Source organism: Nothobranchius furzeri, chromosome 2 (assembly GCF_043380555.1).
Source record: "Nothobranchius furzeri strain GRZ-AD chromosome 2, NfurGRZ-RIMD1, whole genome shotgun sequence".
NCBI lineage: Eukaryota > Metazoa > Chordata > Actinopteri > Cyprinodontiformes > Nothobranchiidae > Nothobranchius > Nothobranchius furzeri.
The window spans coordinates 58,958,638-58,982,904 of record NC_091742.1 but is presented as its reverse complement, the minus strand read 5'-3'; the positions used below and the strand labels follow the sequence as shown (position 1 = coordinate 58,982,904).

The window sequence follows — 24,267 nt, the reverse complement described above, 5'->3', positions numbered from 1 at the left end:
AACAAGGGCGAGTGGCTGGTACTACCTCTACAGGAGCAATCATCCGGCGTAATGAGGTGTCACCATCCTCCTTTTATACCCGCGTCCCTGATTGGAGATGTTCTGCAGCTGCGGCCTCCCTCCGCTGTCACCTGTGGAAAATCAGTCAGAGTGAGATGGGGGTGATGTCACTCACCTCGGCTCAGGAACATCACAGTGCCCCTCCCTCAACGGACGCCCCCTGGCGTCCCAGCAGCAGTCCTTGATGCCTCAAAGTCGGTTATGAGAGAGGGATCCTCAATGTAGGAGCGGGGAATCCAGGACCGTTCCTCCGGGCCACAACCGTCCCAGTCGACCAAGTACTGAACCCCACGACCACGGGGACGGGAGTCAAGGATGCGCCGAACCTTGTAAACCAACCCCCCCTTGTAGAACTGAGCAGGAGGAGGAGCCGGAGCTGGGCACAGGGGACTGAAGACCACAGGCTTGACCAGGGAGACATGGAAAACCTGGGTGGATCCGGAGAGACGGAGGAAGGTCCAGGCGTATGGTCAGTGGGCTCGGGACGGCAATCACCTTAAAAGGACCCAGGTACCTCGGGGCGAGTTTACTAGACGTGGCTTTCAAGGGCACATCTCTCGAGGAAAGCCAAACCAATCTGTCCGGGGATGTAGGAGGGTGCTGGGCGACGGTGACGATCAGCCAACCGCTGATTCGTTTCTGCGGTACGTTGAAGAGCCGACCTAGTAGCCACCCACGCACGACAAGCCCGGCGAAGAAACTGGGGAGTGGTGCTGATGGAGTCTGTCTGGAGTGGAAACAGAGACGGCTGATATCCAAGAGAGGACTCAAACGGGGACTGACCTGTGGCGGAGGAGACGTGGCTATTGTGGGCGTATTCGACCCAAGCCAGTTGGTCACTCCAGGAAGACTGGTTGGTAGAACAGATGCAGCGTAGCATGGCGCCCAGCTCCTGATTCATTCTCTCGCACTGGCCATTGGTCTGGGGATGAAAACCAGAAGTTAAAGCCACCCGGGCCCCCAAAGCGGTGGCGAACTCCCTCCACACCCGGGATACGAACTGGGGGCCACGGTCTGAGAGAATCTCGGTCAGTATCCCATGGAGGCGGAAAACATGCTTGATCAGGAGCTGGGCTGTGACTGTGGAGGTGGGAAGCGCCTTTAAAGGCACTAGGTGGCAGGCTTTAGAAAACCTGTCCACTATCGTGAGGATGGTGTTAAACCCATGTGAGGGGGGTAACCCACAAACAAAGTCAATAGCAATATGCGACCACGGGCGAGAAGGTACAGGCAAGGGACTGAGTAGCCCAGCGGGTAATTGGTTGGTACCTTTTTGTCGTGCACAAACATGGCAGGCTGACACGTACTCCCTCACATCATTGAAGATGGATGGCCACCAGAACGAGCGCCGAATCAGGGCTAGGGTTCGACCCACTCCGGGATGGATAGAAAACCTCCCGGTGTGTACCCAGTGGATCACCTTCCCTCGCAGCTCCTGTGGAACGAACAACTTATTTGTTGGTCCATTACCTGGGCCGGGATCCACCTTGAGGGCTTCCAGCACCTGATCCCTAATAGTCCAGGTCACTCCTGCAAGGATGCAGGAGGAAGGCAAGATGGTGCCTGGTGTCGCCTCGTCCTCGGAAGCGTACTGTCGGGACAGGGCATCAGGCTTAGTGTTGTTCGACCCTGGCCGATAGGACAGAACAAAGTTAAAACGGGTAAAAAACAAGAACCACCGATACTGTCGGGGATTTAGTCTCTTTGCTTCTTTGAGATAAATCAAGTTCTTATGATCCGTCCAGATGACAAATGGAAGTTCAGCCCCCTCCAGCCAGTGCCTCCACTCCTCCAGAGCCAGCTTCACAGCCAGTAACTCCCTGTCCCCAACATCATACCTGCTCTCTGCTGGCGTAAGACGCCGTGAGAAGAAGGTGCAGGGATGAAGCTTGTGGTCGACCGGGGATACCTGGGAGAGCACTGCCCCAACCCCAGTGTCTGAAGCGTCCACCTCCACCGTGAACTGAGATTTAGGGTCGGGTCTGGAGAGGACCAGAGCCTCGGTGAACCTTCTTTTGAGAGCCCGGATAGCTGCTTCTGCTTTTGGAGACCAAGAAAAGGGGTTAGTCACAGAAGTCAGAGCTGTTAGAGGGGCTGCGGTTTGACTGTAGTTGCGGATGAACCGACGATAAAAGTTCGCAAAACCCAGGAATCGCTGTAGCTGCTTCCTGGTAGCAGGGGTGGGCCAATCTGTCACCGCCTTTATTTTGTCAGGGTCCGCCTTCAGACGACCACTCTCCAACACAAAACCAAGAAATTTAACAACAGAGACATGAAATTCGCACTTCTCAGCCTTAACAAATAGTCTATTCTCCAACAATCGTTGGAGCACCGCTCGAACGTGTTTCTTATGTTCAGAGACTGACTTAGAAAAGATTGAAATATCATCGAGGTACACAGTTACGAAGTCATTGATGTAATCACCCAAAACAGAGTTCACCAGCCTCTGAAAAACTGCTGGGGCGTTTGTGAGACCAAATGGCATCACTAGATATTCAAAATGCCCCAAAGGAGTCTTAAAAGCAGTCTTCCATTCATCTCCTTGTCAGATCCTGACTAGATGGTAAGCGTTGCGAAGGTCCAACCGAGTGAAAATGGTGGCATCCTGGACTGGCTCAAAGGTGGAAGAGAGTAGTGGAAGTGGGTACTTGTCCTTAACAGTTATTTGGTTTAGACCTCGGTAGTCAATACAGGGACGAAGTGAACCATCTTTTTTAGCCACGAAGAAGAACCCTGACCCCAAGGGTGACGTAGATGGCCTTATGATCCCATTGGCCAGCGCTTCAGTAATGTAGGACCGCATACAGTCCTACTCAGGCTTCGAGAGACTATAAAGGCGACTTGTAGGAAGTGGGGCCCCTGGCAGTAGGTCAATACCACAGTCGAAAGGTCGATGAGGTGGTAAGGTGGTGGCTTGGTCCTTACTGAACACCTGCTGTAAGGCGTGGTATTCAGAAGGTACCTGTGCAAGATCAGGGAGCTCCTTCGGAGCCACGGCAGAATCCTTCGCTCTGGAAACAGCAGAGATCAGACAAGTCAGGTGACATTCCGGACTCCAGGTCTCAACACGGTTGGCTCTCCAGTCCAATTGTGGATTGTGTATCGTAAGCCAGGAATGTCCCAGAACCACTGGATTCTGCGGAGAAGGGAACACAAACAGCGAGAGCATCTCCGTGTGGTTACCTGAGACCTGGAGCTGGAGAGGAACAGTTTGGCGCATGATTGTAGACAGCGGCCTCCCATCCAGAGAAGAAACGGTCAGTGGTTCAGGAAGGGGTTCAGTAGTTATGCCCCATTCGTGGACTAGTCGTGGGTCCACCAACGACTGCTCGCTGCCAGAGTCTACTAAAGCTGTCGTCTGATGAGAGCAGTTATTGCAAGTCAAAAGACAGTTTATGAGGAAACGGGAGGTTCTATTACCTGAGTTGCTGCCCACCAGAACTCCCGGTCCTACTGGTGGGCTCGACCTTTTAACAGCTCCGGGCAGGTCCGCACAAAATGTCCCAGTTGTCCACAATATAAACACAATCCTCTACTGCGACGGTGTTGTCGTTCCTCCGGAGTAAGGTGAGCCCTTCCCAGCTGCATAGGTTCGTCAGAGGTGTCCAGAGAAGATGGTCTAGTGGTTGAGCGGTGATGGGGAGATGCAGGTGAAATATCCCTCATAGCAGTTCTATGTAGCTCCCGATATCTCTTGTCAATAGAGATGGACAAAGAAATCAGTCCATCCAGGGTGGATGGCTCAGGGCACAGAGCCAGCTGGCTCTTGACTCTGTCACTTAATGCTTCAATGAAGGCTGCCTTCAAGGCGTCCTCGTTCCATGACGTCATGGCTGCCACCGTTCGAAACTCCAAGGATAATTCTGCCACTGTCCTTTTACCCTGTGAGAGGTGGAAGAGCCTCTTTCTTATGTCCTTAGTAGTCTCAGAGCTGCAAAAAGTCATTTTAAAATCCTCCAAAAATCAGAGTAGGTACCAGACACAAAATCAGGATTGCTACTCTTTGCCTCTGCCCATCTTAGTGCCTTGCCTCTCAATAGTCCTACTACAAAAGCGATCTTCAAAGAGTCTGTAGAAAAAGCCCTCTGAGATCCCTCAAAAGCTAGGTGGCACTGAAGCAAAAAACCATAACCGTCCTCAAACTCACCAGAAAAAGTCAGACATTGCAAAGAGGGAGCTTGACGGAAGTGGGTGACTTCCGGGTGTCCAGGCATTTCCGGTCCGGGTGGAAAAGGTCCCCCGGCGGCTTGACCAGATAGTTCCGTAGATGCCGGCGCTGCCGGCGCAGAAGCTGACGCAGAAGCAGAGGCTGGAACGGGAAGACGCTCATGGAGTTGCTGGATAGCAGTCTCAAGGCATTGGTAGCGCTGGTTAGCGATACTGAGTTGCTCCAGAAGGACGGGAAGTGTTTGCTCCTGCTGCGTCATCCGGGTGGCGAGATCAGCGAGTGCAGATTCTGCTGGGTTGTTTTGATGGCCGGATGATTCTGTCATGTCTCGTGGAATATGATTAACCCAAGACATGCAGTAATCTGACTCAACGAGCAGGTAGGAAAACTTAAAGTCTTTATTTATATAACTGGAACAAAAGGTGCACAGGGAAGTCCTGTGGAGAAGGTGAGCTGTAGCTCGAGTCCATAAACGTTCGGGGAGAACGAGGTGAGGAAGCCGAGGTGAGCTCAAGTCAGTCCAGGGGTGATGAGGAAACAGGTTAGACAGCGGAAGGAATTCAACCAGGCACAGCGGAGGAGGATGGGACGTGGTGAGAATGTCCAGTCAGTAAAACAGCGAGTTAAGGCAGGTTGAATGAGATTCTGGAGAGAACAAACAACATCCAGGTTTCAGGGTAATCCAAAGAGTAATCAGAGCGGTCCAAGTTCAATAATCCAAAATATCCTATATTCGAGTAACGAGTTCACAAAACAAGGGCGAGTGGCTGGTACTACCTCTACAGGAGCAATCATCCGGCGTAATGAGGTGTCACCATCCTCCTTTTATACCCGCGTCCCTGATTGGAGATGTTCTGCAGCTGCGGCCCCCCTCCGCTGTCACCTGTGGAAAATCAGTCAGAGTGAGATGGGGGTGATGTCACTCACCTCGGCTCAGGAACATCACAACACCAGAAGATAGTGGAGATGTGGAACCTTCAGGCTGAGCAAAGTTTGGGAGTTTTTAGAGTTTGAAAAACACCTCCCGCCGTGAGGCTCCCAGTCGGGGAGAGGAGGAGATGTGCGCAACATGAAGAGCGCAAATATTGGATAAAACGTATAACTGCTGGCAGGTCTGGTCTTTGTTGACTGATCACTTTGTCTGGTATTGACTGACTCTGATTATGAAGCAGAATATTGACTCTGATGAAGAAATTCTCTCATCCAGCCGGGAAGATTGAGCTGCTGCAGCATCAGACAGCTGGTGCTGCACGAGAGGTGTGTGGAGTTTACAAGCTCCAAACGTTGGGTTTGATGTTGGTTTAACCTTCTTTGGGACGTGATGGATGCAGAAATTATGGTAAAACACCGCTAACGTGACAGACGTAGCGACAATGTAAAAAAAAAAAGCCGTAAAAAAGGGCAGATGCTGATGCATTAAATATGGAAGTAAAGTGTGCCACATAATCATAAAGTAAAATATAAAATTTAAAAAGAGCTTTATATATTTATATATAAATTTAAACTTTCCAAATATAATGAAAATTTCTAACTAATATAAAAATATGAAGGAACATCTGTTGGTCAGGCTGATGGGAACCACTGCTCTAAGTGATAAGTGAATTTCGTTTTTTAATATATTTTCTGTGCAGTCTTTTAGGGCTTTTATGTTTTCTGTAAAGTTTGATATGCTGAAACTCATTTCATGTTTTGCATAAAGCATGAGGTTTTGGTTAGTAATTGATTTGGAGAATAACAAATGACTGAATTATATAAATAGTGGGGCACGTCTGTCAGTGCGCCCCAGGGCAGCTGTGGCTACATCGTAGCTCATCAACATCAGTGTGTGAATGGATTGTAAGTTTCGGCCACTACAGGATGAATGATACACTGTAGTGTAAAGCGCTTTGTAGTCCTTACTCTGAGAGGCGCTATACAAGTGCGGACCATTTATCATTTATAGTGTTGATCAGGCAGAGCTTTGTTGCCAGCGTTCCACTGCTTAATGGCTTCAAACACGTATATAAGTGTTATTTTTTACGTAAACCATTGGATGAAATTACACAAACTGACTGAGCTCTAGTTAAGGCGCTTGCAATAGTGTGTGTGTGTGTGTGTGTGTGTGTGTGTGTGTGTGTGTGTGTGTGTGTGTGTGTGTGTGTGTGTGTGTGTGCGCGCGCGCACGCGTGTGTGTGCATGTGTTTGGGGGAGGGTACAGTAGAACTTTGTCCCCCACCCCCCCCCACCACCCCCACCCACCCCACCCCCCACCCCCATTTGAAAATCCTATCTGCGCCCCTGGTGGTGGGCCCCCTTGAGAAAAGTTCAACAGGGAACAGATATATATTAGTTATTTGTGATTATGCCACCCATTACCCAGAAGCTTTTCCCCTCAGATCCGTGACTGATAAAACTGTGGCTAATTGCCTCATTCAACTGTTTGCAAGAGTTGGTATCCCCAAAGAGATCCTCACTGATTGTGGCACAAACTTTTTATCAAAATTGTTAAGACAGGTGTATGATTTGTTAGGTGTTAAAGGTATCAAGACCACCCCGTACCACCCTCAGACGAACGGCCTGGTAGAAAGGTTTAACCAAACTCTTAAGAACATGCTGCAGAACTCTGTCTCTAAAACAGGTACTGACTGGGACCAATGGCTGCCATATCTCCTGTTTGCATACCGGGAGGAGCCACAGGCTTCAACAGGATTCTCGCCATTCAAACTCCTTTATGGTCGTCAGGTTCGAGGTCCACTCGACCTGCTGAGAGATCACTGGGAGACACCATCATCTCAACAAGATGATATTGTAGCCTACGTACTCAAAATGAAAGACAGATTGGAACAGATGACAGCACTGGCACAGGAGAACATAAGGAGAGCACAAAGCAACCAGAAAGCCTGGTACAACAAAAAGGCGAAGGAAAGGACCTTCAGTGTGGGCCAACAGGTGTTGCTGCTTCTACCAACCAGCAGCAGTAAGTTATTGGCAAAATGGCAAGGACCGTATAAGATTACTAAACATCTGACCAAGGTTACTTATGAACTACACATGCCTGAAAGAAAAAGTTTCAGTGTTTTCATGTTAACCTGTTGAAAGAGTTCCAGGTCTCATCCGGTCAGCAGCCACACCGACAACATCTCTTTATTTGCCCGGTAATGGAAGAAGACGACGGAGAGCAAAGGTTTACAATTGAGAACTCTGACTACTTTCCCGTAAGTCCGTCACATCTGCAGCCAGACCAGCAAAAGGAAAAACTGACTTTACTTGACTCTGGAGTTTTTCAGGAGACACCAGGATTTCCAAATCTGGTTCAGCATAAAGTTCACCTGACAGAGCATGCGGTTCCTCGCCGTAAGTGTTACAGGATTCCGGAACGTTTGCTGCCTAAGCTGAAGAAAGAGGTTACACTGATGATGCAGATGGGAATCATTGAATATTCGACAACTGAGTTTTGTAGTCCAGTAGTGCTGGTTCCAAAAAGGATGGGTCACTGAGATTTTGTATTGATTTTAGATACCTTAACTCTGTGTCAAAGTGTCAGTCATACCCAATGCCACGCATAGATGATTTGCTGGAGAGAGTTGGCAACTCAACTTTTATTACCACCCTTGACTTGAGTAAGGGGTACTGGCAGTTGGCTCTGGCGCCTGAGGCCAAAGAACTGCCAGCGTTTATGACTTATTTTGGCATGTACCAGTTCAAAGTTATACCACTTGGTCTCCAAGGAGCACCAGCGACATTTCAGAGACTTATGGACCACTTACTGAGAGACATGACAGGGTTTGTAGCAGTATATTTAGATGATGTTGTTATCTTCAGTCAGACTTGGGAGGACCATGTTTTTCATCTTGGTCAGGTTCTGGAGAAGATAAAAGGTGCTGGACTGACTATCAACCCAGGCAAGTGTGCTTTGGCTCAACCCCAGTGGAATACCTAGGTCATGTGGTCGGCCAGGGGCTAATCAAACCACTTGTGGGAAAGGTGGATGCCATTTCTTCCTACCCGGAGCCCACCACCAAGAAGAAAGTGCAAGCTTTTCTAGGGCTTGTGGGATGGTACAGCAAGTTTATCCCTCATTTTGCTGAGAGGGCAGCTACTCTCACTGTCCTCACCAGAGCTTCGGCACCAACTTAAAGTAATGCAAAAGTAGTGTAATGCCTTACATTTTAAAATCAGTAATATTTTAATGTAATGAATTGCTTTAAAATGAGGGTAACAAGTAATAAATCATGCATTACAGTTTTGAAATAACTTGCCCAACACTGCTTGTATACCACGCACTTCCTCCAAGAGCACTTTGCTGAAGACCGCAGGGCACAGTGCGAGTATTGGGATTGGGCCACAGGTGATAGAGACATGCTCAAAAATTTAAACATCCATTGAAAGTGGCAGAGACCGCAAGCTTGTGATTGGTCAGGATGCCGCTTCCTGTATCATCATCACCAGCACCGCCGTTGCTCCGTTAAAAAGGAAACAGATATTTAGCGGAAATCCCAGAACTGATTGAAGAACACCGCGGAAAAATTCTGAAAATATGAACATTTATTCACCCGTGACTGAAGGAGTACAAAATACAGAGGAAGCGTGGACGGAAAAGACGAGGAACACAGGTTTAGAGGTGGCGGCCGCATGAAGAGGTGGAGGAGAAGGAAGGACAAATTTGTCAATGTTATTAAGTCTCTGAAATATATAAACACATTAGTAAATACTCTATTGTGGACCGGACACATGAGTGTTATGGTGGCAGGATACTACAGAAAAACGTTACGCCCTCTGTTGTCCTGGCGGGGAACTGCTTTGCAACACAGGCAAAAGTTTGAGTGTAAAAACCTTCCAGACACCCCGTGTGCGTCTCTCTGTTTCGAAGTTCACGGAGAAGTATAAGCCAGGCTTTAGCTGTTGAGAGGTTAGAAATGTTTTTTATGTTTGTGCTGCCTCTATTAACACTCCAAACATGATAACAAAATAACACAATCCATCGACAAAGAACCAAGCACACTGCAACCATGATCCGCTTAAACTCGCTGAGGGAGGAACACCGAGTCACAGTCAACCATAACAGAAAAACTCCTGTTGGGTCCTGAATTAATCGTCGATGCACCCTGAAAATAGTTTAAGCATTCTTGCAATAGTGAAGAAAGGAAGAGAACACAATTTTATATATTGCCTTTCAAAATAAAATTCACAAGGCGCTTCACAAGAAAAAAATTATAAAAAAAGATGTTAAAAGAAAAGATTCGTAAATTGTTCAAATGAAAAAAATAACATGCAAAAAACTTTGCTTAAAGGAAAGTGAGAGATGAAACTCGAAGTTTATCTACATCGCACTTTTCACAGACGCAAGTCACAAAGTGCTTCACAGACAAAAACAAACATACAATGAACAACAAAACATTAAATAAAACAACAGCATTACAATAAACTATCAATTTCAATAAAAGTGGTGGGTGACTAGTGGCGGGGTGGGATTATGGAAAAGACAGCCAACACCAGAACTGTAACCAGTTTGGGGAGTGTGTAAGTGGCCAGAGGGCGCAAAACAGAAAAGTATAAACCAAATCACCCAGACGGCAACTTATTCAATGATAAATGACCTGCATTTGTATAATGTCTTCTGTGTCTGAGGACTCCAAAGCACAATCAGTAAGTAATTCACACACACACATTCTGGTAGTGATGAGCTACAATGTAGCCACAGCTACCCTGGGGCACATTGACAAAAGTGAGACTGTCAAACACCAGTGTCACCAGTCCCTCTGATCACCACCGACAGAACTGTCTTGCCCAAGGACATGACGGACAGACAGAGCTTGTGTTTGAGCCAGCATCTCACTGGTTACAGGGAAAACTCCTAACCCTTGAGCCACCGTTGCCTCAGTTATTAATATCAATAGATTTATGAATCTGCTGCAAAGTTGGGCGATCATAAATTTGAAGCGTTAACATGTTCTGAACAATCAACACTGTTGCAACAGAGAGAAACGGAACAAGTCGCAGGATCAATGGATGGCAGCCCAGACACAATATTAGGCTTTTTAAATATCATTATTTAACTTCACTGTGACTAAATTTCATGATAGATGAACACACGTGTAAATTTTTATTTAAGTTGATTTGTATTAAGTTACTATTATTGGGCCATTCCCATCTGTACTGGGTCGGCCCGGGCCGGGTAGCCCCAGTCGGCCCCAGCCTGGCCCGGTTGATTCCACACATCCTTGCCTTAAGCCCATGTGGGCTGATTCTACCCACCAATCAGAGGCTTGCTCTAATGGAAGGTGTGAATTTGCTGTCAGCAGTGGGTGTGTTGGCCCTGGTCGGCCTGAAGCAGACCCCCTGGAGAAGAGGGCTGAGAATGAGCCTTGGTTGGCCCGGAAAAATACCAGGCCACCCAGTTATGTAAACAACCTACGCTACCCGGCCCGGGCCGACCCGGTACAGATGGGAATGGCCCACAAGGTGCCCCGTGTGGCCATTGCTCTTTATACTTGTACGTTGACAGGACATGAAAATATGCGGCTGATCTTCACAGACAAACATCTGGGACAGGACACAACAGCCATGTCTGAATGTGGAGTTCAACATCTGTCAGTCATCCAGTTGGTGATCAATCTCCCTGGAGGACTCAGCTTGAATCAGACCATCTGGACCTTCTTCTGCACATGTGGATCAAGACACACCTCTGTTTACAATAATAAAACAGAAAAGATTCATTCTCTGACATTCGAATGTTTACAACATCAGTTTCTGTTGTTACTCACAGTAAAACTACTTTACTGATCATAATTCTTGTTATTATAGAGTAGATCATATTAATTTGACTTTAAATCAGCATACAAAATAAAAGAAGCAGGTCATCAAAATATTCAAATAAGCATCAAGAACAAAATAACAAAAATCACTGAAAAATGTTTAATCATTATTATTTTTATTTTGAAATTGCTGCGTGTGAGAGAGCCGGTATGGGTGAAACATTCAAATGTCATAAACCTGTTTACTTCAGTGCTGTAAACCCGGATCAAAGTTTACATTAAAAACAAAGTGTGGTTTTCCTTCCCATTTAATTTAATTGCTGTAATCGTCTGCTTCCTTATAAAATATGTTTTTATTTTTATTTTATTTTAGGTGGATAGTTTGTCGCTAGAGTCCGAAATGTATTCGTTACATACGTATTTTAAAGGCGTACTCGGTGTAAAAGCCACGTTCCCAAGGCACCCTGAACGCAGCATACGGGATGTGATGGGTAAACCAAAACTTCTTTGTTTTAAGTTCATGCTAACAGGTGAGAAAAGTCCGAGCGGCACTATTAACATGTAAAGACACGTAACGACAAGAAATACTTTATAAGTGTAAGTAATACGAGCGAAGGTAAGTTCGGGGTGTTGTCTGCTTTATCTTGAGTTTTTCTTCGCGAAATGCCAACAGCAGGTGTCTAATTTTAGCCATTTCCTTCTGTTAGCAGCTACCTGTAGAGTAAACGGACTGAGCGAGGAGAGAGAAAGCAACATGTCGGAATATTGTTCGAATTATCGGGGTAAGATTTGTGGAAGGCATGTTTAAAAATGTACGTTTTAACAGTTCTTTAGCCGTCGTGGAAAAAGATGAACATGCCATTCATAATATTTACACCTGTAAGCCTCTGCCCACCCCCTACATCATAATCCGTTCTCACGGCCTTGCGACGTAATTATATACAGGTGGCGGGTCACGTGTCCAAAAACTCTACAGTTTTGGGCTAAATGCATGTATTTGGGGTATTATAAGTGAAATTACTAAAGGAATGATATCAAACAGGAAATATATATATTGTGCTTGATTATTATACGTTAGTGTTGTTAAAGATCGGTCTACTGATGTTTTACATGAGATTAAACTGAGATTTTATACCTGTGGTTGACGGCTTGTTGAAGGACCTCGTGTTTCTGCCCAAACACATAATCCCTGTTGGACCTGTCCCAAAGTGTGTTTCTGTCATCGTTAAACAACTCTAGTTCATGTTCTTCATTGTCAAAATACCAAAAAAACATTCTCAATTATGCTACTAAGCCAGACCAATGAGACACAGCAGTTGTTATCACGTTTCACAAGATCTGATCATTTTTATTTGGATTTTATTAATAATAAAGTGATTTATTTCAATAGAAGAAGGAGAAAAGAAGAAAATATCATTTCTATAGCGCCTCTCAAGATAAAAATCACGAGGCGCTTCACAAAAACAAAATATATAAAAATTGTAAAAATATAAAAAAGCATTTCAAAAATGTTTAAAAATATATTTAAAATGAGCAAGAATAAGCTACTGCGATTTAAAAGAAAAAATGTTAAGAAAGAGAGAGCGAATAGGAAAGAGGGAAATCAGTGGATCCTGAGGAAGGTGGAATAGGTGGGGAGAGCAGAATAAAGAGTGGTGAAGAAGGTCATACAAAAGCCAGCTTGAACAGGTGAGTCTTCAGCTGCTTTTTGAAGGAGACCACTGAGTCCACTGACCTCAGGCTCAGGGGGAGAGAGTTCCAGAGTCTGGGGGCCACAGCAGCAAATGATCTGTCACCTTTGGTCTTTAGCCTGGTGCTGCACAACCAGTAGGCTTTGATCACTGGACCTCAGGGACCTGCTGGGGGTGTAGGGACTAAGAAGATCACCAATGTAAGATGGTGCTTGTCCATGTAAGGCCCTATAGACCAGAACCAGGATCTTGAAATGAACCCTGGAGTTGACAGGCAGCCAGTGAAGCTGGAGGAGAAGTGGGGTGATGTGGGTGTGTTTGGAGGACTTGGTCAGAAGCCGAGCACAGGCATTCTGAACCACCTGTAGACGGTTCAGGGAGGTTCTGCTCAGACACGTGAAAAGAGAGTTACAGTAGTCTAAGCGTGAGGAGATGAAGGTGTGGAGAACTGTCTCAAGTTCAGAGCGGGACAGAATGGGACTCAGCTTAGCAACGTTCCTGAGATGGAAGAAGGAAGAGCGAAAAAGAGAACTGACATGATAATCCAGGGTGAGAGCTGGGTCAAAGGTCACGCCAAGATTCCTGACGGAAGGTTTGGTGTGAGAAGCAAGCTGACCAAGTGAGTCTCTGACTTTGGGAACCAGCTTGTCTGGGGCACAGATGAGGATCTCAGTCTTATCTTCATTCAGCTGTAGAAAGCTCCCAGCCATCCAGGCTTTGATAGAGTCTAAGCAGGTGTGTAACAGCTGCAGCTTAGACATCTCATGGGGCTTAAAGGAGATGTACAGCTGGATGTCATCTGCGTAAAGATGGTAGGAGATTCCCTTGAAGGAGCTCAGTATGTGCTGAAGAGGAAGCAGATAGAGGAGGAAAAGCAGAGGCCCCAGCACAGAACCTTGTGGGACTCCATGGGTAAGAGAGGTGGTGGAGGACCTAAACTTGGAGACGGCCACAGAGAAGGAGCGCTCAGAAAGATAAGAGGAGAACCACTCCAGAGCAGTTCCTGATAGGTCTACCCAGTCTCTCAGCCTCTCCAGTAGCAGGTGATGGTCAACAGTGTCAAAGGCTGCAGTCAGGTCCAGCAGGACCAGAACAGAACAGTCCCCTGCATCACTGTGAGTCAGAAGGTCATTAGAGACCCTAAGAAGAGCTGTTTCAGTAGAATGAGCTCTACGAAAACCTGACTGTAAGCAATCATAGATGTAATGTTCATCAAGTGCAGCTGTGAGTTGTTTAGCCACAACTTTTTCCAAGATCTTGGAGATGAACGGAAGTTTAGAGATGGGTCTGAAGCTGCTATGGAGAGAGGGGTCGAGACTCTGTTTTTTAAAAAGCGGGTGGATTTCAGCGTTCTTAAAGTAAGCAGGGACCTGACCAGAGACCAGAGAAGCATTAATTACAGAGAGCACGCTGGGACCGATGGACTGAAAAGCACTTTTAAACAAAGATGAGGGTAAGATGTCGAGGCGGCATGCAGAGGTCTTCATAGAGTTAACTAGTTTGGTTAACTCAGGCAAAGAAACAGGAGCAACGCTATCTAGGATGATGGGCCTGGTTGGAGTCGGGAGAGGCAGCGATAAGGCTGAAGGAGAGATGCTAGATCTAACCTTATTGACTTTGTCCACAAAGAAATACAGGAAGTTCTCACAGTCTGCAACAGAGTGGATGGAGGCTGTAGGAGAGGCAGGAGAGACGATGCTGCTGATGGTGTTAAACAGCACCTTGGGGTTCCCTTTGCTCTGGGACACCAGGTTGGAGAAATAGGAAACCCTTGCGTCTCTGACTGCAGAGTTAAAGGATGTCAGAAGATCCTTTAGGTGCAGCAGAGGGACGTGGAGATGGGTTTTCTTCCACAAACGCTCAATTTTTCTGCATTGGCGCTTCAGGCTGCGAAGTCTGTCATTAAACCAGGGAGTAGGGTTCACTGCAGGAACTGATCTGGTTCTGACAGGACAGATGTTGTCCAGAATGGAGAGGCAGTGCTCGTTAAACTGAGAAGTTAAGGAATCTGGGTCGTTATCAGAAGAACAGGGTGGATCAAAAGCAGCAGAAAAATTGCTAGCTGTGCTCTCAGTAAGAAAACGAGAACTAACCATACGGCGAGCAGGAGGTGGGGACGCAGAAACTGACAAGTTAAAGAAAATGCAATGGTGATCTGAAATATAAACATCCTCAGGACAAACAATGTCAGCATTTAGACCCAGGGTAAAAACAAGGTCTAGAGTGTGCCCTCTGGTGTGTGTGGGGCCAGAAACATGCTGGGTAAAGCCGAAGGTGTCCATGAGGCTGGAGAAATTCATGGCAAAGAGATCGGAGGGATCATCAACGTGGATGTTAAAGTCACCAACAATCACCAGTCTGGACAGCTTCACAGTGGAGGATAGAAAGTCACTAAACTCCTGAAGGAAAGAACTGTTTGGACCAGGTGGACGATAGACCACAGCACAGTAGAACGGGTCTTTATGCCCGACTTTAATCAGCTGCAGTTCAAAGGAAGCAAAGTGACCAGAGGTTGTAGAGCTACATGGAAGATGGTCTCTGAAAACAACAGCTAGGCCTCCACCACAACCAGAACCCCGGGGCTGGCTAAGAAATGAATAACCACTCAGGCAAAGTTCAATCAGAGCAGAATAATCAGATGTTTGCTGCCAAACTTCAGTCAGAAACAGAAAATCCAGGTTTTTAGAGAGAATTAGATCATTGAGCAGGAAGGACTTATTGTTAACAGAGCGGGAATTTAATAGAGCCATACTGGGTGAGGAGGAGGAATCAGAAACTACAGAAACAGCTGGAGTTAGTGGACGTAAATTAGCAGGGTTAGATCCACGGTGTTTATAAAAACCACTTATGGAGGGAACAGGAGGAGAAACCACTGAGTAATGAGGATAAACCGACCTTAAAAAACTTGCACGTATGAACTGCGTCCCAACGCGGCCTGGCGAGAATGCGGAAGTGGCGCTCAGGTCACCAAACAAAGGACAAGAAGCTAGAAGATCACGCTGATGTTTACCAGATAAACCACGCTTTAAGAGAAGTCTTATTCTCACCTGGATTCCTTTTCCTCCGACGTTTTCCCGGGACTGGACAAACATCGCTAGAGGTGCGCAGTTCTGGATTGTCGATTGCTTCCGGGCCAGTGCGCCGCTCAGGTAAACAAACAGGATGGTAAATCCTCGGTGCATCATGGGCGATCATGAACGAACGGAAGGACAAAAGAGTCTGGCGATCATAGGAGATGGTAGCAGAGACACTACTGAAGAGGATCGCAGACGGGAGCAAGGTGGAAAAGAGGAGGTTAGTGGAGAAAAGTTTGAAAAAGTGGCCGGTGACCGCGGCGAAGCCAAGCACAGGCGCAATCTTGCCGACCGGAAGTCGTCCGGTCCTGGTACACAATAGCTCCTAGGTTAATTGATGTTACTACTCACAACCATTTCTCAATTATGTTACTAAGCTACACCAATGAGACAAATGGTTTTGTGTATTTAGACTGATTTACCTAGGAGCTATTGAAAAAAATCCCGTAACTTTGGATAAAATTCATAAAAAAAGATGAGATTGTATAAAAGTTGTTAAAAATTGCTGTGTCTCATTGGTCTAGCTTAGTAACACAATTGAGAAATGGTTTTGTGTAGTAAAATCAATTAACCTAAGGTATTGAAAGAAATCACAGAATTTTTCATGAAAATCTTAATAAAAAAGATCAGGTTGTATGAAAGGTGTTAAAAACTGCTGTGTCTCATTGGTCTGGCTTAGTTACAACATTGAGATATGGTTTTGTGTATTTAGTTTGATTTACCTAGGAGCTATTGAAAAAAAATCCCTTCATTTTGGAATAAAATCCAAATAAAAAAGATCAGATTGTGTGAAATGTGTTAAAACTGTTGTGTCTTGTAAATGTAGTTTAGTAACACAATTCAGAAGTAATTTTGAGTCATTTAGCAAATTATTCTGGAAGCTTTCAATTTATTTTTGTACTCGTTTACAAAGGACTACAAATTTGTTGATAGTCCCTAAGGGAACCACCGTTCCCATTAGCGAGTCCTCAGAATTCAGCTAACCGCTGTCTGTGCCGCAGTGCACGTCATGAAGACTTATCGCTGACCGTGCAAACCAATGTCCGTCGAATATCCAACGTCCAACTTCAAGCCAACTTCACCGTGGTCCAGACGTACAGTGTGAGCAGTCAGGGCGCATCCGAGAATTATGGAATATAGAATTAATCCGAGATTATAGCAGAGCTGAGTGTACTATTAAACATTCTTAAATGTCTTGAAAAAGATCATTAAACTGCTGTTTGTCTTTCACCTGATGTAGAAGCTAAACCCCAGGCTTGATGACGAGGAATTTTAAGGTTTAAACTCAGCCCCGTGTCTGCTTTCAAGTAATTAAGATTGTATTCCACCTCTTTTAACAAAACATGACTAACCTTATTACTATGTAGACACTGATTAGCCTCAGAGCTTTTAAGACTGTTTATTTCCTTGCTGTTGAGCACAACAGAGTTAAGTAGCTAAAATGCTACAGTGTGTTAGCTTTGGCCATATTTAAATATTGTCCTCCCACCCCTACATTGCAGTAGGCAGAGGAATTGTAACGGTGTCCCGTTTGAGCTGTACTAGCTGGTTTTCTTGCGTAGTTTACGTCTATAAAAGGACCATGAAAAGTGAATTGGCGCAAACTGACAGCATCATCCGTATATGGTCACAATGTAAACAAACGCCAGACAGGAAGTCGTTGCATATTTCACATAAAGGCTCAAGGGGGCTAGGAATAAGGTGGATAGGTGTATTGCGATAAAGTCTCAATTTTTATTGGAATGCAGGATTAACCCCAGGGCTTCACAAGCCTGGCGTGCTGCCAAGCCTGGCTTGGTCTTCCACCAGGCCAAGTGTCCACCCCCCTCCACTGCTGTCACGGGCGACGCATGAGAGCAGAACAATCTGTACCATCCACTTATACTTGACATTATTAAAATGAAAATCCTTTTATTGTCTGAACCTCCCAACAGATAAGGCAGCAGCTAAGTACCATGGGCTGATCAACCTTGGGTCAACCTGTTACCTGAACAGCGTCCTGCAGGTTCTGTTCATGACCAAAGAGTTCAGAGATGCTGTGATCAGGTTGGTTGTTGTTCTGGGTTTATACATGAATATGAGTTGGGTCTGGGTTGAATGACTCCTGTGTAACAGCTGACTTCTGTTTGTTTAGGTTTGTGGAGGAGAATCCTGACACTGATTTTATCGATCGTCATCTCAAAGATTTGTTTGACGACTTACAGAAATGTGATGCATACACATATAAAATCATAAAGACCCTGGGCATCGACAGAGGTACAGTGTGTTAGCCCTCAGCTTAATACTTCCCTTTAGTATCATCATCATCATCATCATCATCATCATCATCAATGTTTACCAAAAAATACTTTATTATTTATGGTTATATTGTCTTAAAAACGTTTTATATGAGTAATACGTTCACATCTCCCAGTCTATGAACAACAGGATGCTGCAGAGTACTTTGAGAAGATTTTACGGTTAACTTGTCCCGACACGGCAAAGGTAAAGGTTTTATCAACATCGAAGGAGAACTGATCATTTCAGTCTAACAACTGACACTTCCTGGTGGGTTTGTTTATCTCTCCAGGTCTTCCGCGGTGAGATGACACACAGAACCACCTGTTCTGAATGTGAGACTCAGAACGACACCGATGGACCTTTCTGGTGTCTTCCTCTTGAGCTGGTAGATTCCTCCAGTGGGAACTACAGCGTGGTGAGAATCGGACTCCTTGTGAACGTCTCAAGTTTCTTTTGTGAATGACACAATAGCTTCACAACACTGCTCTGTCACATCGCCGCCTAGGCAAGCCCCTTTTAATCTACATGCTGGCTGACCTGGAGAGGAACATATAACATATCTATCTGTGTCTACATTGCACAGCTGGCTGGTTACACCAACTATCTGCCGTCATTTTCTCACCAGAGGCAATAATGCTTAAACTATTCAACTGTATTATTTTTCCAACATCCAGTCGTCAGTCCAATAAATGATGATGGACGATACAATCTCAAATGTAACTTTTGGAGCGATGTAGTCATGTACGGATGGACTCATTCACTCTTTTCTCATCAGAAAGCCCCGACTGCCAGAGTTTTTGAGCATTTTTACTGTTTTTTGAAGAGTCACAGAATATGGTGCTCTGTGACCACGTAAACACCAAAACTACCAACAGAAAGAGTAGACTCAGTTTGTACATCAGGAAGAAGTTTCTAGGGTTTTCCGTTCTGTCACAATCTGTTGTCGAAGTGTGAGCTGCAGAAGCTTTTCTGGTTTGCTTCTTGTTTTAGGCATAGCGGCACCCTGAACCAATCTTCCTGTTCACGTGACGTGTGACACACATGATGAACATAAACTTTAGAGCCGGGATGTTCACTCTCAAGGTGAGCGAGCTCGTTCCCAAGCTCGCCCCGTTTCAAAAACGCAATTGACAACCTTAGTCGTCAGTGGCAGTGAATGAGTTAATTAGCAAACACAGTCCTAACATGGTTTTTTAAATGCAAGAACAGTGCATATATTCTATGGAAGAGAATTTTTGATTTTACTTACTTTTTGTTTAGTTTTGGGTTTGTTGTTTAGTAGAGTGACATACAAATGGCCAGTATTAAATACAGTTCTAATGGTAAATGTGGGGTTCAGGTGTGCCTGTTTCAGGAAGTAAAGTCAGCTGTAGGAGAAAGTGGCTTCAGACGGCAGGATTTGTAGTCTTGTTTCCTGATATTTGGACATCTTGCCTTGGATTGGCTAACAGGAACACAACCCTACCTCTGACTAGGGTTGGGCATTGTTTGATTTTGAACTATTCTGATTCCAATTCCTCATTTCGATTCCGGTTCCTATCGATTCCCGATTCTGATTCTTTCAAGACATGACATGTTTTACATGAGCCAGCTAACCACAGGTCCTACTTGATGAAATAATCTTAACTTCAACATGAATTTTAACTCTATGAACAACAACATCACCTTCATTTAGACAAAAACTTGTTTTGGAGAAAAAAGAAAAAGACTTGCAGCACAACCAGTGTGTTTTTCTGACCACAACCAAAGTCTGGAAGAAGCCTCTGGGATGAGAGGCTAAATGTCTCCAACATATCCAGAAACGTCCAGCTGTTTTCAGCTAAAACTCTCAGGATGATCATGTCCAGGATGACTGAGAACTACACCTCCATGCTGCAGCAGCCTTCAGTCAGAACAGGAAGTGAAACTTAAATGTAGCTGCTGTCAGTAACAATCTAACAGATTTTAAACATTAAAACTCAACAATAGTTCAGAAAGGAAATTAAAATGTTCACAACTTTGTGTGTGATTTATTATTATTATTATTATTATTATTATTATTATTATTATTATTGTGGCAGAAGCTGGTGTGGTCCACCACAGAGAAGCTGCTCTAGCATGATGACTTTAATTATTCTACAGGTTATTGTTCAGCCTTCTGACGCTCACACACACACACACACACACACACACGAGTGTTGGTGAGCGGCTGCGTCTGACTGCTGACGCTCCGTGTGTTTTTATTTCTGCAGTGAGACAAACTCACCTCACACCGTCCAGAGTTTGTTCTTTAAAGCTTCTATTAAATCCACCGTGTTGACGTATTTTAACACGTTTCCTCTACGCTGCAGGAGTTAAAGTTTACATTACGGAGTAAAAGTTCGGCAGACATGTTTGTTTATATCTGGGTGGGGGGAGGGGGGACTCGGTGCTGCACACAGACAGCTGGTGTGATCAGCTCTGAAAAGTGTTGATCCCAATTTGCAGATCAGGTTTATTTTTCCTGGAGATCGGCCGCGGATTCCTCTTCCGGTCGGTATTCTAGGAATCGAAATAAAAAGCTTTCAATAAGGGAAAAACGAAGTTTGTCCCGGTTCCAATTGATGCTCGATGCCCAACCCTACCTCTGACTCTTTTTGCTTTGCAGTGTTGATGTTTTATCTTTACAAATAACAGAAGCCTGGAGGAGTTCTGGTGTGTAGTGGAGTTGCTAATGCTAACGGTTAGCTTCTACTAGTTGAGATGTTCTCTGCTGTTCCCTGGACACTAAACCAAATGCTCATTTGGACGCACGGTGGGGAGAATGCACTTGCTCGCAGCCAGTGGTCACATCAAACATTTATCCTCGTCATTTTTATTTTTGCAAATACTAATAAATAAACATTCAATAATGCTACTACATTTCCATTTAGTTTTCATTAATATTTAGTCCAAACAAACAGAACAGAGTGCCCCAGTAACATAAACAACGCAATTCAAAATTGCTACTTTCATTAGGAACATTTCACCTGCTCCGAGTAAACCTGAACTGTACACCTGCTTCTCCATAATTAAATGTCTCTAGGGAGCTTGCTGAAGACTCATTAGGTTCTGGGCTTTGCCTCAGACAGACTCACGACTGTCTTAATGTTTTGTGGAGGTTGAATCCACGTGTCGCTGCCACGCTTTAGCCTGGAATAATAAACACTACTTCAGCCCGAGTTTTAAAATCAGGGAACATTTCTCCAAATGAAATAACCAAATGTTCGTTAAACCGTCTGGATAAAAAGCATTTCCACTTTCCGACCTGGAAGAGCTCAGCATTGCGCTCTTGTGCACTGTTCAGTCACAAACGTGCACTGAGCTGCTCTTCAGCACGCCGTCTGCTTGCACGCACTGTCAACAGCGAGACGTGGAGATTGTAGCCTACAGGAGTGAGATAATGCCTAGATGCTCCGATGAGAATCTTTTCTTGATTATGTTACCTCTGCAACGCTCTTTGTACACAACGTTTAAAACATCTGTGCACCTGCATGAATCATTAAACTTACTCATGGGCAAATAAATAAATGAACAAATCAGTCTTGTAAAAACAGCTGCTGAAAGGCTCCGCCTATCGTGGATGGCCGAATAATTCATCCAGTCACCCAACCCTAGTTAGAACCAAACTACATTTTAATGTAATGACCCCTAACTATCTTATTTTATCTGAACAAAGCAGTGCTTCATAACTGGTAACTAATGAATGCTATGACCTGAAATATATTGTTGGCTGAAACAGTTTTAGGCACTCAGTCCCTACAAAGCAGCTCTTTAAATTCAAGGTGTTTGTTACGTGTCTGGGATTGTTTACTTTTTATAAGTCTCTTACTGATTGTTAAAGCTTCTTTCTGGAGTATTTCTCTTATCCAATGGCACCATCTAGTGGCTGACAAGCGTATCACACAAAATAATCTGTTGCTTTCACGTTTCTGTTTATAAATGTGCTTCTGTAGCCGACAAACGGAGCTAAAACACGTTTTACGAGTATTGTTCTCGTGTCATGTTGCGTTCTCATATGTTTATATTTGAGAGACTTACTTGTCCGTGAAAAGTTCATCAACTCTGCATCAGCCGAGGTATTCCTTAAATTTGAAGCACGTAAGTGGTAGTCTAACGCTATTGGTTACTTCTGGTCAAAGCTCAGTTTCCTATTGCACGGAGCTCTGCGGAGCAGGGGGTGTGCTTAGCAAAAAATAAAAAAGATGTATTGTTTACATTTTATCACTTTTACGGATTTCTGAAAAATCATACATCATTTCTGAAAGGGGAAAACTCCGGAAAGCAGCTTTAATGTTTGTTTTCTAAAGAGCCAGGTTGGTAGAGAAGGTTTGTTATGTTTAGATTTAATGAAAAAATTAGAAACACTATCCAGTCTCATTTATTTATTGAAAGTAAACACGTTTTGCCTTTTTTATTTTTTCAGGAAGACGGCATTCAAACATATTTCAGCCCCACGTTATTTACTGGAGACAACCAGATGTACTGTGACACCTGTGTTACCAAAGGTGATGCTTCTAGTGTGAGTAAATATTAAATTCCTCTGATTGTTTATTCTGTAATGATCTTCACAGCATAAAACTAAAGAAATATGTTGTTTTCATTCAGAGATATTTCATAAAGGATCATCCAGATGTTCTGATTCTGCTGCTGAAGAGGTTTGACTTCAGCTATAAAGACATGTCATATGTTAAAATCAACCGTGCTGTTGATGTTCCCTACACCTTGACAGTACCAGAGGTGAGTCTTTAGTTTATTCAGTACTGGGTTATGACCTGTTCGTAAAGCATTACTTTAATAATGAACTTTATTTGTATAAATCAGAAACAGGTCTATGAACTTTATGCATTTGTGGATCATTGTGGTGATCTGAGAAGTGGACACTACAACGCTACAATCAAACCTCAGGATGAAGAAGAGACGTGGTACAGCTTTGACGACACCAGAGTCTCACGGGTGAGTCTCACCAGCTTTTCTTCACTGTTGTAAATACTACCTTTACTGTCTAGTAAAGGTAGTTCTGATGTAAAGAAAACTGCATTTTGACTTCAAGGGTTTACCAGGCAAATATCTTCTATTTACAAGTTGGGCTGCAGCTACATTTAGTATTAGAATATTATATCAAATCCTTTGGTGATTAATTGAATATTCTATTTGATGACATTTCAAGTGAAACCAGACTGTGTTCTGCTGCTAAAAATGAGAAAATAAAACAACAAAATTATAAAAGGCTCAATAACGTGTTACATTGATGATCTCTTTCCCAACTGATATTTATAGTTAATACATTTTTTGTGGGGCTGCACAGTGGTGCATGTGTGGGTTCTCTCCGGGTTCTCCGGCTTCCTCCCACAGTCCAAAACCATGACTGTTAGGTTGATTGGTCTGTCTAAATTGTCCTTAGGTGTGTGTGTGTGTGCATGATTGTTTGTCCTGTGTGTCTCTGTGTTGCCCTGCGATGGACTGGCTCTCTGTCCAGGGTGTACCCTGTCAGTTTGCCCGTTGACCGCTGGAGATAGGCACCAGCAACCCCCTGTGCTCTGTGTGTCCTTATGCTTCCCCAGCCCTCTCCAGGTTCTCCTCATGTGTCTCCTTGTGTTCTTCAGCTCTCTCTAGGCTTCCCTCATGTTTCCTGCTAGTCACTCCCGTGTAGTTCCTATTGGTTTGTATTAGTCCTCTTCACCCCTCTAGTCATTAGTTGTTTATCTTTGCCCTTTGTCTTCAGGTTTAGTTATTTAGTGTTTTATAGGTTATGGCTTATCTCCCCCTCTGCTTAAGTTCTTTCCCCATTTAGTTTATTGATGGCACCTGTCCCCCTCTAGACCTCACTCCTCACACCTGTCACCTGTTCCCCTGATTGCTTCCCTCTGTGTTTAAAAACCCTGTCTTGTCCCTTAGGCCTAGTCCACACGTAGCCGGCGTTTTTTAAAAACGAATATCCGTCCCTCCAAAAACTTGCATCCACACCACCGCGTTTTAAAAACAAACTCTGTCCACACGTACCCGGATAAATACGTTGTTAAGGACATGCCAGACCTGTAGGCGGCAGTACTTCCCCCGTTCTTAACCTCGTCCTTCGTCTGTGGTCTTCCACAAGGAGCAGTAATTCCGCTTGCAAAAACAAACAAGCAGAAAGCGCTTGGACAATTGATGGATCGGGTAGTGACAGAGCGCAGCGCTGAGGGCATCCATGCTGCCGGCTAGTGTAAACACAGGTCGCACACGTGATGTCAGCATTTTTTTGTCGCGGAAAGTGACGTTGC

General features: G+C 44.7%; 1 protein-coding gene across 4 annotated transcripts in view; it reads left to right on the top strand.

The window, feature by feature from the left end:
* The first annotated feature begins 11,327 nt into the window (after positions 1–11,327).
* LOC107395802 (uncharacterized) overlaps positions 11,328–24,267 on the top strand; it is a 30,721-nt gene continuing 17,781 nt past the window's right edge. The window contains exons 1-9 of one of the 4 annotated variants that reach the window (XM_054747730.2): positions 11,328–11,559; positions 11,673–11,744; positions 17,662–17,773; positions 17,862–17,983; positions 18,141–18,211; positions 18,297–18,422; positions 22,431–22,526; positions 22,613–22,744; positions 22,829–22,960. In XM_054747730.2, the coding sequence (XP_054603705.2) occupies positions 11,717–11,744; positions 17,662–17,773; positions 17,862–17,983; positions 18,141–18,211; positions 18,297–18,422; positions 22,431–22,526; positions 22,613–22,744; positions 22,829–22,960 (819 nt within the window). In that variant the 5' untranslated portion in view covers positions 11,328–11,559; positions 11,673–11,716. Of the gene's footprint in view, positions 11,579–11,669; positions 11,745–17,661; positions 17,774–17,861; positions 17,984–18,140; positions 18,212–18,296; positions 18,423–22,430; positions 22,527–22,612; positions 22,745–22,828; positions 22,961–24,267 lie in introns of all 4 variants that reach the window. The other 3 variants (XM_054747729.2, XM_054747733.2, XM_054747732.2) reach the window with 3 other exon arrangements.